This window comes from Lepidochelys kempii, chromosome 5, assembly GCF_965140265.1.
Source record: "Lepidochelys kempii isolate rLepKem1 chromosome 5, rLepKem1.hap2, whole genome shotgun sequence".
NCBI lineage: Eukaryota > Metazoa > Chordata > Testudines > Cheloniidae > Lepidochelys > Lepidochelys kempii.
The window spans coordinates 111151240-111165952 of record NC_133260.1 but is presented as its reverse complement, the minus strand read 5'-3'; the positions used below and the strand labels follow the sequence as shown (position 1 = coordinate 111165952).

Sequence of the window (14713 nt, the reverse complement as noted above, 5' to 3'; positions counted from 1 at the left end):
CCTTCAGTGCCATTGGTCAAGGTTTAAACTAAATACCACAATATTCAGCAATGAACAGCAAGTTTAATTTGAACTAGGCCCCTAAAAAGGAACAGCTACTCAGATAAGATATTTCCAAAGTGTCTTTGGGAAAATCAATGCAACTTTGGAAAAAAATCTTTGGAAAAATCTCACTAGGAGCTGATGTACCACAGTTCTTTCCCTACTCTATTTTTGGTGAGAGCTGCTGAGTGCTCAGCTCTTTGGAAAATCAGATACCTACACAAGAATTTAGCAGCCTAAATTTAAATACCCATTTTATAAAATATTGGCCAGTGCCTGCACTCTGCAAGAGAGTGGAATGCCAAAAACAATATCAAATTTTAAACTTTTTAAACCGAACAGTTTTTCTAAAGAAATATTAAGAGGTACTGACAGGCAGTATTGGGCTGAAGGTTTTTAATTGTTTTAAATCTTAAAGAATTATTTTGTGTGATGGATGAATTTAGTTCAAATGACAGCGAAGGATCTGAGTGCACGTGTTAAATTAAGAATAGTGATGTGCAAACATCCTAATATATCTTTACCAATGAGCTTGAACTCAGATCGTTGATATCTATGTTTATCCATTGCTGGACTTCCCTTGAGCACAATGTGTAGCAGGTTCACAGTGAACAAAGAATTAGGCTAAGACTGCATAAACTCACTCATTGGGTGAAATCCTGAATCCATTGAAATCAAGGGGAATTTTGCTACTGACTTCAACGAAGCTAAGATTTTACCCATTTATTTATATTAAGATTGGCATCTGAACCCATATCTTCAGTGGTTAAAGGCCAAAACAGTACTCTTCATTAACTCATTGTGCATTAAGCCCTTCCAACCTGAGCTTTCTTTATTTCTTAGTTCTTTAAAACACCTTTTACGTTCATTGTCTTTTAAGTCACTTATGGTAGTTGAAAGGAAACAACAAATATCTTCTGGGTCTATATCCTAAGGCAGGGGTTCTCAACCTTTTTCTTTCTGAGGTCCCCTCAACACGCTAGAAAAACTCCATGGACTACCTGTGCCACAAAACTGGATTCCTGCATATAAAAGCCAGGGCCAGCGTTAGAAGATAGCAAGCCAGGCAATTGCCTGGGGCCCCATGCCACAAGGGCCCCTGCAAAGCTACATTGCTCAGACTTCATCTTTAGCCCCAGGTGGCGGGGCTCAGGGCCCTGAGCTTCAGATGTATTCTGTGGGGCTTCTGCTTTCTGCCCTGGGCCCCAGCGAGTCTAATGCTGGCCCTGCTTGGCAGCTCCCCTGAAATCTACTCACAGTCCCCCAGGAGGCTCTGGACCCCTGGTTGAGAACTACTGTCCTAAGGTATCATCACAACACGATATATCCACAGAGATATAAAATTATACAGGACCTGGCAAACAAAATTGTAGTTCTGATATATAGATAATAACCTAGTATAAACTTTGTGAAATCCTAGACTGTAGTGTTCAAATTATTTCAGTTACTCACTCTGCCTTAAGATAAATGAATGTGAGCACTTCCTGTTACGCGTGTTATTATTTTAACATGATGTTTGTCATTCAGTAATAACGAGATGACAGACTTCATTACCTGACCATATGGCAAGTGTTACAAGTATATGCAATCACGTCATCTGCTGTAAATTACTGTACTTCCTACAAGTTAATTCACAAATATAAAAAAAATAGAAATAGCCATACTGACATTTTAAGTTACATATTTGTGTTTATTCAAATTAACAATGCTCTTAAAGGTTTCATTAACTGGACGAATATAATTAGGCCAAATGAAAAGCTAAAGGAATAGGCCTATCTGAAAAACACATTTTCTTTGCAGCAAACAAAAACATATGGTAAAATACAACTGTGCCCTTTTAAGTGAACAGCTGTTAACATATAAAACTATTTGTTCAAAGCAAAAATATCAATGCAAAAACTGTGACTTATGAATACCTCATTATTGTACAAATAAAATGTGAAAAATGCTGTATAGTAAGTTGGATTCTTCTAAATATACAGTATATCTGTTAAACCAACAAGCCTACTAAATGTATCTACAGTACCATTTTGTAGAGAGAGGTTACATATTTAAGAACTTTTTTTATACAGTATTGTTTTAAAATTTAAAATATGAGAAGTGAATTTATTACCAAATTACTATTATGCACAGATGTGATTCTCTAGCAAAACAGCTGTATGGATTCACATCTGATAATGTGTACAGTTAAATAAAGTTTGGCAAAAGAAAATAAAGATTTCAGAATCCAAAAGCTGTGAATAATAAGCATATGCTCCTATTTTAATTTAGGTGATGTGTTGGTTTATTGCACTTCATTTTGTCTTTAAACACATTTTTAATTTGCTCTGATATTAACAGCATTTATCTCACATAATGCATCAATATCTACTACACTAACATTGATTTTTGACATAATTTTGGCAGTCAGTATTTTTGAATTATGAAAGGAAATTAGAGATAGAAAACAGAGCTTCAATGCATGAGTTTTGATTTTAACATACAATCCTTTACATTAAAATTTAGATTTAACTTGCTGGGCTCAATATCTTACCTTCTGTAATGTCTGATCTGATATTTCTTTCACATTCTTCTTTGGAGTACTGTTCTTGACCCCATCATCTTCACCAAGTCTAAAGAGTAGTTCTGCCAGAAAATAAATAAAATATTGTGACACACATATCCCCACTAAAACAATACTCAAACAGTTTAAGGAACTGTGTTCTTTAGTTTCCCAATTATAAATAATCTGGTGTATTTTCTTGTCAAGCCTTTTGGTCAGTCTCTAAAGAGTGACCGCTTTTCAGAGTCTTATGTCACATAATTATGAATCTTTGTAGCATCACAGTGTGTTTTTTTTCCCCACAGTACAAGCTTTTCAAAGATACAATAGATCTGCAGGTTAAAGATGCTGTACTTTTATTCCCATTTTCATTCTTTTATAGACTATTCCCTATATGCCTTAAAAGCAGAATTCATTGCCTTTTTATCTACACAGTCACTACCAGTTTTGTTCTCTAGGTCTTGTCCCCTGCCAGGAAGATCAGAGCGATTGGTGAACAAAGCAAACAGTAACAGAATTAGGATGAACTGAAACTTTAAACCCCCTTTTTGTTAAGTGAAAGATCATGTGCTTTACAGGATAAAGCACACAAATCATTCTGTTGTAATATTGTGAGTTCATAAAAATAAGAAAACCATAAACTAGTCAGTGTGAACTTGATTCTATTTACCACTCCAGTAGCCACACTTCAGTTACTAAAATTCCCCCAAAATAAGGGCACGTTAAAAAAAATTGTTCTTAAAGAAAGCACACCTATAAAATGGAAATGTTAGTAGTATTAGAAGGTAAACCAGAACAAAAAAGTGTTCAATTTTAATTTGTTGATTTCATTATTGTTCACAAAAAAGAATAGTAATTCTTGGAGTGACTTCTTTAGGAAAGGTAGAAAATTATGCTCATAAACAGGGACACCCGACTGTACAAATGCCAGTCAAATGTTTAGGATTTTGTTTTTTACACTAACTGAAAGAATTACTCTTAAGGGAAAAAATATCTGTGTTTGGTTTGCTTTAGAGATATCATTTTAAACCACAAGCGGACACTGCAGGTCAGTTAAAAACTTTTGATTTCTAAACAAAGCAGGAGTAGAAGAAAACAGCATTACTCTCTGTAGATTAGCAATCCTCTTGATATAAACAGTGACTAATAAGTTTGTTAGAGTGAATTAAACCCTTCTTTTGTCTTTGGAACATGTCATAACCAATTAAAACTACTGTATTCATGAAATAAATGGAGCACTATTCTAAAGATAATAAAAGCTGAAAAAGGTAAAACTATGCATCTGGGAATATGTACCTTTACCTTGATATTAATCTGCTAGTTCCCATGTTATTTCCAAGTACAGTCCCCCAGCACAGTGGTAATGCATATATTTACAACATTCTTAAGTAACACACAAAGATCATATGTAAATACTTTTAATCTTTCTAAATATTCACTCATTTGAATGTCTACTGTAGCTTTAATATCAATATTTACTGTATTCCACTAAAAATAAGGTGATTTTTCAGTCAAAGATACTGATCAAAGCACAAATTATGTTTATTACGAAGTTAGATATATTAAAATAAATATTGCACCTACAGCCATAAATAAGTATATTGTATCTACAGACACAGAATCTACAAGCTGGAAGATTGTTGGAAGAATTATTTGCACAAATTAAGGAATATTATAGAAGTCAGTAGCAACACAAATTAAAGAAAAGCTACAGACTACTGATGCATGGCCATTTCTAACAAGCAAAAAATAAATTGTTTATTCCATGTTGTTACATAATGTTTCACTGAAATTAGTGTGGTCATAAAAGAAAGCACTGCCTAGTGCTTGCCTGTCTGCCTGCAACTGCAGTCACTTTCATCACATCAGCCTACCCAGAAACACATATGGTCTATCTGTGGCAGACCCAAGTAAAACTCTTGAGCTGGGAACACTCAGAAGCCATAGAATCCAGTCTTCAATTATAAAGTGACAGCCGTCATATGTGATAAGTATAATTATGTCCCACTGAGAAAACAGAATGAACAAACACCCTTTGAATTGAACACTTCATTTTATTTAAAATCAGCACATCTGGTTTTGAGGTGATTGCAGAAATTGTAATTCAACAGTGATAGCAATACAATTTCACCATTAGGAACCAGACAGTCATCAGAAGCATACTGATGTGGTAAAGGAATTATCAGTTTAAAAAAGAAAGACAATGAATGAAAAAAACTTGGCTTACAGATTTTAGTTTGGACAAATCAATGAAACACCCAGGACTAATGCTCACCTTGCTAGTCAGCATGGGGCACTAGTGGGATCAGGACCAGTGGAAATACCCTCAGGGATAAGGGAAAGGGAGACTGGCTGAGGGAGTGTTCCATGTAAACCTCTCTACCCCTCCATGCTTCACCTTTGGCAGGAAGGGACAATTGCTTCACTCTCCTCCCCAACCTTCTTCTTACCACCCACCTCTTCCTCATGATGCATGGGAATGTGTGGGAATGCAGAGGAGGTGAGGGTAGAATGCTGCAGCTGGTTCCAGGCTCTACGGCTTGTCCTGTCTATTGCCTCTACCACTGGGCAGCAGGGGAGATATGGGGGCTGGGTTACTGACTCCTGTCTGGTGGGAGGTAGGTATGTACAGTTTGCTTCCCAGATGGAATAGCCATTGTAGGTCCCATTTCAGACCCACCCTTACCCTAGTTACTGGATCTCCTATGTTGCTGGGGCTAGGCTGATAGACAGTTTTGGGGTCCGGAAGCAATTTTTCCTATCTAGCAAAACTGTCAAGTTGCTATGTGATTTTTTTCCCCATCTTCCACCTGACATCCAGAGTTGGAGAGGAGGGAAGGGAAGGGGACGAGGGGGTTACATTACAATTGTAAACTTGTACAATTGGCAACTTTTGGCAGTTTAGAAAGTGTGATTGAAGACCCTATAACGGAGTGAGTTGCTTGGGGGTTTAATCCTCAGTACAGCATTGCAAAATATGCTTCTATGTCTGGTGCAGCTTGCTGTGCCCCTTATCTTCTCTCTCCTACCTCCAGTGAATAGGAGGAAAGGAGATCAGGAAACCAGTATCCAGCCATGGTCACATGGCATGCCAAAGATTGTAGAGTGGGCATGGCCTTAACACTCATGCTCAGGCTTACAGTACATCAGGAGCCAATAGTGCCTAACCAGCACTGGAAAAACCCCACCAGGTAACTTGGGTTAGTTACCCTACTTAGATAATCGTTATTAATGAAGTTGCAGCCTCTCTGCATTTAACCACATTATAGCATCTGTGTCTCACTGCATCTCTAACTTTCCTCTGTGGTCTGCTCCAGAAATGCCCTTCAGGTCCTAGGCCTCCAGCCATCACTTCTCTCTGGGAAGAGACCCACATCCCACTCCCTTCTGACTGGGGGTGTTAGGCTGCAGTCCCTTTGCATTTCACTGTGATTATCCCGAGCATGTCTGACAAACATCCAGCGTCTGCTCTTTAGTTTCTCTCCAAGGACATTGTCAGTGATTTATCAGCAACTCAAACACCTCTTTCAAAGCAGAGTACATTTATTTAAGGACAAAAGCATACAGAGAAAACATCTAAAACAATAAAAGATCTAGATGCATATTAAACATACCAGAAGTTGCCCATCAGCCCTCTGGGGACAATGGCAGAGACAAGTCCTTCCAACCGATCAGTAGGGTCGTGTCTGGCCTTGAACCAAAGGTCAGGTCCATTTGTAGAAAAAAAAAATGGTCCCTCTCTCTGATCGAGCTGGCTCTTTTATATCAAAAGCCCTTTCTTTGAGTCCTTGGCTTCTGGTATCTGTTAGAGCCAGTATCTGCAAACCACCACAGGGGCAGGTACTTCTCTGGGGTTGTGTACAATTCTAGGGATTGCAATAATCACCCCTACTGTTTTTAGTTCCTGGAGGAGCTATGGTAACCCTCCCCCAGGGAGTAGAACACAATCCCTAGCTCAGAACGATACATGGAACATTCATAAATTTAGAACAATATAGTTCCCAAAGGTACTGCATGTGGTTGCATTATCTGGCGCACTCATTATTTCAATATCCACATCAAGCTAATTTTGAAGGGACACCACCTCTTAGTGTTTATTTGAGGCAAATCAAAAAGCATATACTCATACATTTGAATCACCCTGTTCATGAATATTGCTAAAATATGGCACAAGGTACATTTCATATTGACTTGACATGGGAAGTTGAACATTAGTCGTCAAATAAGGGTACGTCTACACTGCAATGTAAACCCATGGTCAGCTGACTCAAGTCCCATGAACCCATGTTAAGGAACCCTTGGCTTGAGTGTCTACATTGCATTTTAACCCTACATTAAGACTTTTCTAACCTGTGCTTGAACCTAGGGTTCTGGCATCCACACTGCAATGAATAGACCCCGAGCCAAAGTAACCATATCCTAGAGTCTTTAGCACCCTCACATCCAGTAATGTGGCCATTCTAGCACTAAGACTGTGTTGCACTGTCAGAAAATTTTACTACCAACCCTGCATGTTACCAGGAACCAGGTCACTTTGTAAAAGGCTTGATCAGTTCACTCTCCATTGTAAACCCAGGAGGCTATCTGATAGTGTGCTTGCAGATTGGTGATCAAAAGAGAAAGCGTTAATGCTGATCCGAGCTGCTGCTGTTTGCAAAATTCCATTTTCAATAGAGAAGATTGCAGATAGTTGGGACAGAGAGGATTAAGAAAGTTGTCCAATGAAAATGTGGGATACTTCCAGCTGACTCCCAGGATCTGAGTCAAGTGGGGCTGCATCTATACTGCATAGCAATTGGGCTTGGACCCTGAGGCCTGGCTTAACTCAAGCTCAGACTCTTCAGCCCTGCAGGGTCCTGGGACCCTGGGTCCGAGCCCTGGGTTAGTGGAATTGCAGTGTAGATACAAAGGGGGTTAGTCTTGAACCTGGACTCAAGCACTGGTTTACGCTGCAGTGTATACATACGATAAGAGACAATCTTTAGGGAAAAATGTCTGTCTTTATTCTGAATGATAAACTGGCTTGCATCAACAAAATTAAAAGGAATATTATAAGAACACGTAAAGAACTTAGTTTATTTACATTTAGTTTCCCTTACATTAAACACTGACAAAATATTTCTTACTTTATAAATTTTATTTTTCAATTTTGAAAATATAGTTTTCTTCTATGTATTTTATGGAATACAATCAATGTGGCTTTCTTTCATTTACTTCTTTGTTGATGCATGCACATCATAAATGGGATGGAATAGTTCCGGGAATAGGATTTGTTAGCTAATTTATCTCAGTACATGAAGGATAATGGCAGAGACTAGAGAAGCTATAATCTACCATCAAAGAAAATAGTTTTAAAAACTTCTCCTCCTAAATTGGTTTGCTTTTGGAGTGCTAACTCCAAAATTAAAACTATTCTTCTGTCAGTGGTACTTGCTCTCTCTCACTTCTGCTGCTCTTTCTGCTAGCTTTTTTTCGTAGAACTACTTCTGCTGAATGTATGAACTGTTTAAACTAAGGCTATGTCTACACTGGCATTTTTGTTAGTATAACTTATGTCGCTCAGGGATGTGAAAAAACACTGCTCTGAGTGACATAACTTACACCGAAAGACGTGCCGGTGTGTACAGTGCTGTGTCCACTACCGCCTCTCATTGGAGGTGGTTTAATTAGGTCAACAGGAGAGTTCTCTTCTATTGGCATAGAGCAGCTACATACGAGCAATCTTACAGTGGTACAGCTGTATCAATATAGCTTTGAAGCTGTAAGCTTGCTAATGCAGACATGCCTTAAGTGATTTATAAGTGAGACTGGGCTGAGTACAAATGATGAACTTTAAAAACTAAAACATGTCATCTAATTTGTGTGTTTAATTACTGTGAAAACCTGCACACTCAACTGTTACACATCACCTTCTGTGATCATAAAAATGTTTTTATTGTGTTCATATCACTGTAGTACGTGTGTGCACATGTAGGTATATAAATATATGTATTATTCTGAAGGTGCTGTCTGACTCCATAATTAAAACTGTGTTCAATTTTTCAGACAAACTGAGGGTTAGAGCCTCGTAGTATATATAAAAAAAGAACATAACATGCAATATTCAAAATGCTTTTCATCATTTTTTGGTTATTTTTCAATAATTTTATTTAAAAACCTTAATTTAAAATCTCCTACAGCTGCTATTTTAAATCTACTTCTGTTGAAAGTATTAACTGTTAAAATTGAGTGATTTCTGAGAGGAAGTTGAGAAAAGCTAGACACCAGCCCCACATTTTAAAAAATGACTTAAGTCATTCAAATTACTAAATGACTGAATGGGTTCACCTCAAACTTTCTCAAAAGTGGTGTAATTTAGGTCGTGATTAACATCTATCTGTCATAGAAGCCAACCAGGGAAACACATGCAACCAAATGCTAATATGTAACATTTTACCCAACGAAGTGTTACGTGCAATACATAGGGCCCTACCAAATTCACGGCCATGAAAAACGCGTCATGGACTGTGAAGTCTGGTCTCCCCCCGTGAAATCTGGTCTTTTGTGTGCTTTTACTCTATACCATACAGATTTCATGGAGGAGAGCAGCATTCTCAAACTGGGGGTCTTGACCGAAAAGGGAGTTGCAAGGTTATTTTAGGGGGCTCGGGGTATTGCCACCCTCACCTCTGCACTGCCTTCAAAGCTTGGCGGCTGGAGAGCGGCGGCTGCTGGCCAGGCACCCAGCTCTGAAGGCAGCGCCCCATCAGCAGCAGTGCAGAAGTAAGGGTGGCAACACCATGCCATGACACTCTTACTTCGCGCCGCTGCCTTCAGAGCTGGGCGGCCGGAGAGCGGCAGCTGCTGACTGAGGGCCCAGCTCTGCAGGCAGCAGCGCAAAAGTAAGGGTGGCAAATACCATACCGTGCTATCCTTACTTCAGAGCTGGGCAGCGTGAGAGCGGCGGCTGTTTGGCTGAGATCCCAGCTCTGAAGGCAGAGTCGCCGCCAGCAGCAGCGCAGAAGTAAGGGTAGCAGCACCACAACCCCCTCGACAATAACCTGGAGACCCCGCCCCCATAACTCCTTTTTGGGTCAGGACCCCTACATTTACAATCCCGTGACATTTCAGATTTCAATAGCTGAAATCATGAAATGTATGATTTTTTAAATTCTATGACTGAGAAATTAACCAAAATGGACTGTGAATTTGGTAGGGCCCTAATACAGATACCTTATTCCCTGCTCCAGTGGCGCTTAGGAAACTCGACACCTACCTATGAGCTCGTCTCCTAAGGTACACAAAAAGAATGCTCTTATTTGCCGATCCTTCTGTGGAAGCAGAGCTCCTCTTCTGTGCACTTCAGGACACACCCAGAAATTGCATTCCTGTCCTGCACACACGAGCATGTCTGCAGCTAAATTTTCGACCTTCAGACTCCCTTCTTTTTTTAAAAGACGAAAACAAGGAACAATTTGCAGTAGGGCATAGTCTGAGAATCTAGAAAGGTTAAACTTAAAAATAACATCCTGCCACTGCCCCCTGCACCCCCCAAAAAGAAACAAACACACTCGCTCTCTCCAATCTGGGATTTCAGCATTATGAATTTCTTTTTAAAGATTCTTTTCCAAACAAAACACAAAACTGAAAAGCCCTGTGTAGGTGGCTAATTCCCATATGTGGTTTAAACCCTAAAACACACACAAAAGACCCCCAAAAGAAAAAACAGAAGCATCTACAAGTATCTCTCAAGCCCTCTGTCCTAACTTCTAAACAACCATCTCGTGGTTCTGACCGTTAACATGGTTCATTTCTACACTTTACTAGACTTGGTTGCATCTAATTACTGCCTGTATGGCTGTGCCTCTGAGTCAATGCTGAAAATCTTTGTTGTGCTTTAACTAAAAACAACCATTGTCTGTCTTGACAAAACCTTTCCACGGATCACCAGTAAGATATGGGGACCCCCATCCCATGATCACTGTAAATCCTCATTCCATCACGCCATTAAAATTAAGCTAGTATAGGAAACGTTATACACATCAAGTTTTCTATGGCTCCAAGCTCCTAGGAGTTCAACCAGAAAACATTGTGCAAAACTGTCTATTACACCAGGTTCTCTCCTGCTGTGCATCTTCTCAGGTGTGCAGGAGGAGCATAAGAGAAGCAGCTCATCATTGTAGTATGGATGAGTGAGTCATTTTTGAGACTGGACTGGTAAACAGTACCTTCACAAGGCTGTAATAAATTCATTCTGACACACTAATGAGACTTTTAACTTGAAATATATCCTTGGATTTAAGCCAGCTACTTATCTGTAGAAAAAAATATTAATATTTATAGTGTTCAGGTATGCAACAACAATTGATAGGAAATGCAATTAAACTGGATACCCACACAACTCAACTGTGTTTAACCTTTTGTTTTCAATCACCTTAGAAGTGCAAGGAACTAATGTATTTGCATAGCCTGAAATTAGTGTGCAATTTTCTTTAAGGAGAGAGGAATATATATTTCAAAAAATAAAGATGTTTTATTCTGTAAAGATTTGGGGTTCTTTTAAGCGTTCAAGTACTAAATACTTTAGAAGCCTTTAAGATTCCCGAGATCTGAATTTTTTTAGAAAGTGTCACGGTTATTGTTCAGTAGGCAGCCAGCTGACTCCAAGCTGCCTTTCCATTCCTGGTTCTGTGTGAAGGTAGAAAAAACTAGAAAAAACAAGGTGAGTGATTGTTTCCTCCACTTCAGTACCTCTTTTCAGGGTAGATAAAAATTGATGAGTTTTAAAAGTTCTTTTTAAAAAATCAGATTTTTTTATTTCAGTCAGATTTCTTTGATTTTGCTAAGTTTTTCTTTTGAAAAATCAACCTACTTAAAATGAAATATGAATTTAATACAAAATAGATTAAAGCCTAAATTTATTATAATCTCTTAAAACATTTAAATAGAAAGTAAATACAGTGATTCTATGAGTCTCTTTCAAAAACTTTGAATTAATGGCTGCTTTTCTATATAACCATGAGTAAAAAGTTAATTATCTAGTAAATAAGCAATATATAATTCATAATTTTCGAACATACTAAAAATGTAAAATTAATAAGAATCTGAAAATATTAAAGCTATATAATTGCTTAAATAAATGTATATAGTTATGATGTAGCCTCCTAGGTAGCAAAATGATGCATCAAATTGAGCATAAAGGCTCTATTTAGTTGTACATCAACATAATTTAATGGTTATATCAAACAATGAGAATGCATCTTTCTTTAGAAAATAACTAAAGTAGAAATGGAAAAGTTGATTAAAATCAATTATTTAAATCAAGCTTTCCATTTGGCAATTTAAATCACCTTGATTTAAATCAATCCACCCTGTCTGTTTTGATGAAAATAGGAACTAGATAGCAACAAGTGAGAATCCAGCCACTTGCCATTTTTAGCAGCTGGATGCTTTCACAGATTTTTTTGGAACTGGGTGCCTGGTTGTAAAATATATGCTTTGAAAAAATTTTTACTTTATTTTGTTTTACCAACCTGGCCAACATTTCTGCAGAAATAGAAATGGAAAGCAGCCAACAGCAGACAAAAAGGATGAAGCTACTCACCAATACTGCAGTTCCCCAACAATGGGGCTTCTTTACATTGAGACCTGTGAGATATCACAACAGGTTCTGCTGAGCTTCAGGAACCTTCTAGAAAAGCAGTGCCTGGTCGGACTGAAAAGAGTTCTCTTGAACCTCAGTGTAGTCCCCAGACATTTCAAGTAAGCAGAGGGTGAAAGGAGGTGCATGAGGATAGGAGCAGTGAGGTGGCAAGGATACAGAAATAGAAGCAATCTTGTGGGAATCATTTTCACATATTTTGCCATTTTGGTTAATGTCCAAATTTATTTGGTTATTGGGGATGCTATAAAAATTCAGAATCTTATATTGCAGATTTTATAGAATTTGGGTCTGGACACTGCACCAGTCATCTTGAATTTTCAAGATACAAAGTTTTGGAAAACTATTTCCTTTTAGGATGAATGATTACTAGTTTATGAATCATGTAGAGAGCTAAAAAAGAATAACTGTACATTTAAAAAAAATGAATGTATATCTCGGCAGAATTCCAAATTAGAAATTAAAAAAACATATTATTGTGAGAAAAGAAAACCCATCAAATAAAATATTTTCTGTCTAATAAAATATTATATAATTCTACAAATTTTTTTACCTTCCCTTTCTTGTTGCAGACACAGATTCAGTTCTTGTATTGTAGCCTTATCCATAGATCTACATACTTTCATCTGATCTAATTCTTCTTCAAGATTCAGTCTACAAAATAGCATAGGCAAATAAGAAGGAACAGAAAAACAGCCAAACACATCCTAATAAAAATATGAAACAAAATTAAATGAAAAACATATCAAAATAAATATTACTGGCAAGGCAACATATATGATTTAAATACAGATGCTATTGTTTTAGAATGTAGATACTTTCATACCTGCTACTGTAAGTAAAAACTGATATAACACAATAGCCAGTAAATTCACAAAACTCAGATATAGATTTTGTAATTATATGAACATTAGTGGTTTCAGCTCCTCCCCGATAAGTACATGCATTCATATGGGGACCACATTTTCATTTATGCTGAAACCCCTTTATGACACTTTGACAAAGTAAAGGGGCTTTAGTATTAATGAAAATTTGGCCCATCTATGTATATAGGCCCATGTATGCACACATACAGGGTATGAAGAGGAGGTGCAGAATACTAGGAGGTTTTTAAAGGGGGATTGCAGCAGATGGGCGTGGCATGAAAGATAGTTTCAGGGATTGGCAAAATAGAAGTAAATGAATAAGAGAGGACTGAAGGGGATAAAGAAAGGCATAGTTTGTGCTTGATAAATTTTAAAGTCCCTATCTAGCATAGCTTTTAGGCACCTGTGCAGTCTCATTGAAACTAATGAGATTACTCATGTGCTTAAAGTTAAGCACATGCCTAGATGCTTTCATCAGGGCCTACATGCTTAATTAGTGAAAGATGGGAATGAAGTAGAGGTAAAACTGTATTTCTATATAATGTAAAAAGCATTCAGAAGATGTATTCAAGGATCACTCCCACACTGGCAAAGGAATGGTTTAAATTAAATAATAGGTCTTTTCCAGTTCTAGTGCCCATGATTATATTGTTCATACACTTAGGGCCACGAGTGTTGGGAGGCACAAATCATATCTCCATTCAGTTGGCATACAACAGATTTCCAAATGTGTAAATTATCTGAAAATACAGACTGTTGTCATAATCATTTCTGCTTAGCTTTAGCTCCTGGAAAAGACTGAATAAATACAATATTCCCCTACGAATGTCACATTTTCAAGCTTTTCTATTTGCTTAGTGATCGATTTTATGGCAAATGGTAAAAATAATAGAAAAAAAACTACTGATGGATAGTCTTTACATAGCTGGTATACAATACACTCAGTATTGAATATCAGAAAATGAGAATGACATGGAAGCAAATACAGTTAATGGTGTATCTTTTTATCATGACTGTTTGCAGACAAACACCTTTCCACCATCATTTATGAGGCCTTTAGCTATACAGAGTAGACAGGAATCATTGCCATGGGAAGAACAAGACTTAAAATGAAGCAGTTCCCCTGGCCTCTATGCCAATTGTTCCAAAACTTAGTAGTAGAAAATTGTTGCAAAGTTTAACAATATTTCCTGACCCGAAGTCTATGTAAGAGGTCTAAACAAATGCTTTTTAACATGCTTGCAAATGTAATATGTAAGCACAACTATATCCTGGTTATTTTCCTCCTCCTCCCTCTGTAAAAAATGCTAATAAGTAGAGCTCTAAAGAAATGTTCATATATTATTTTCTCAATGCAGGATCTTCAGTCAAACTACCGCCCATCGGTCCCCTTTTCAAGGCTCCATGTCATAGCAACCGTACTCCAGTGAAGTCTGGATAGGAGTCTCTTCAAAGCCCATCCACATTGATTCTAGATTGAACAAAGTGATTCTAGTGACATGAGGCACTTCCCCTCCCCTCCGCAATCTTTTCACTCCAGGAATCAAAAATAAGCTGTGGGATAATTCAGAACACTAATCTACTGTAACTGTACTGTAAGAGAAAAGAAGGCAGCCTCAAAGC

General features: G+C 37.7%; 1 protein-coding gene across 5 annotated transcripts in view; it reads right to left on the bottom strand.

Moving 5' to 3' along the window:
- CNTLN (centlein) overlaps positions 1–14713 on the bottom strand; it is a 284446-nt gene that overhangs the window by 93777 nt on the left and 175956 nt on the right. For all 5 annotated transcript variants that reach the window (XM_073345467.1, XM_073345462.1, XM_073345464.1 and 2 more), the window contains 2 exons: positions 12778–12878; positions 2576–2667 (listed from right to left, as the gene is read on the bottom strand). In XM_073345467.1, coding sequence (XP_073201568.1) covers positions 2576–2667; positions 12778–12878 — 193 coding nt within the window. The remainder of the gene's footprint in view (positions 1–2575; positions 2668–12777; positions 12879–14713) is intronic.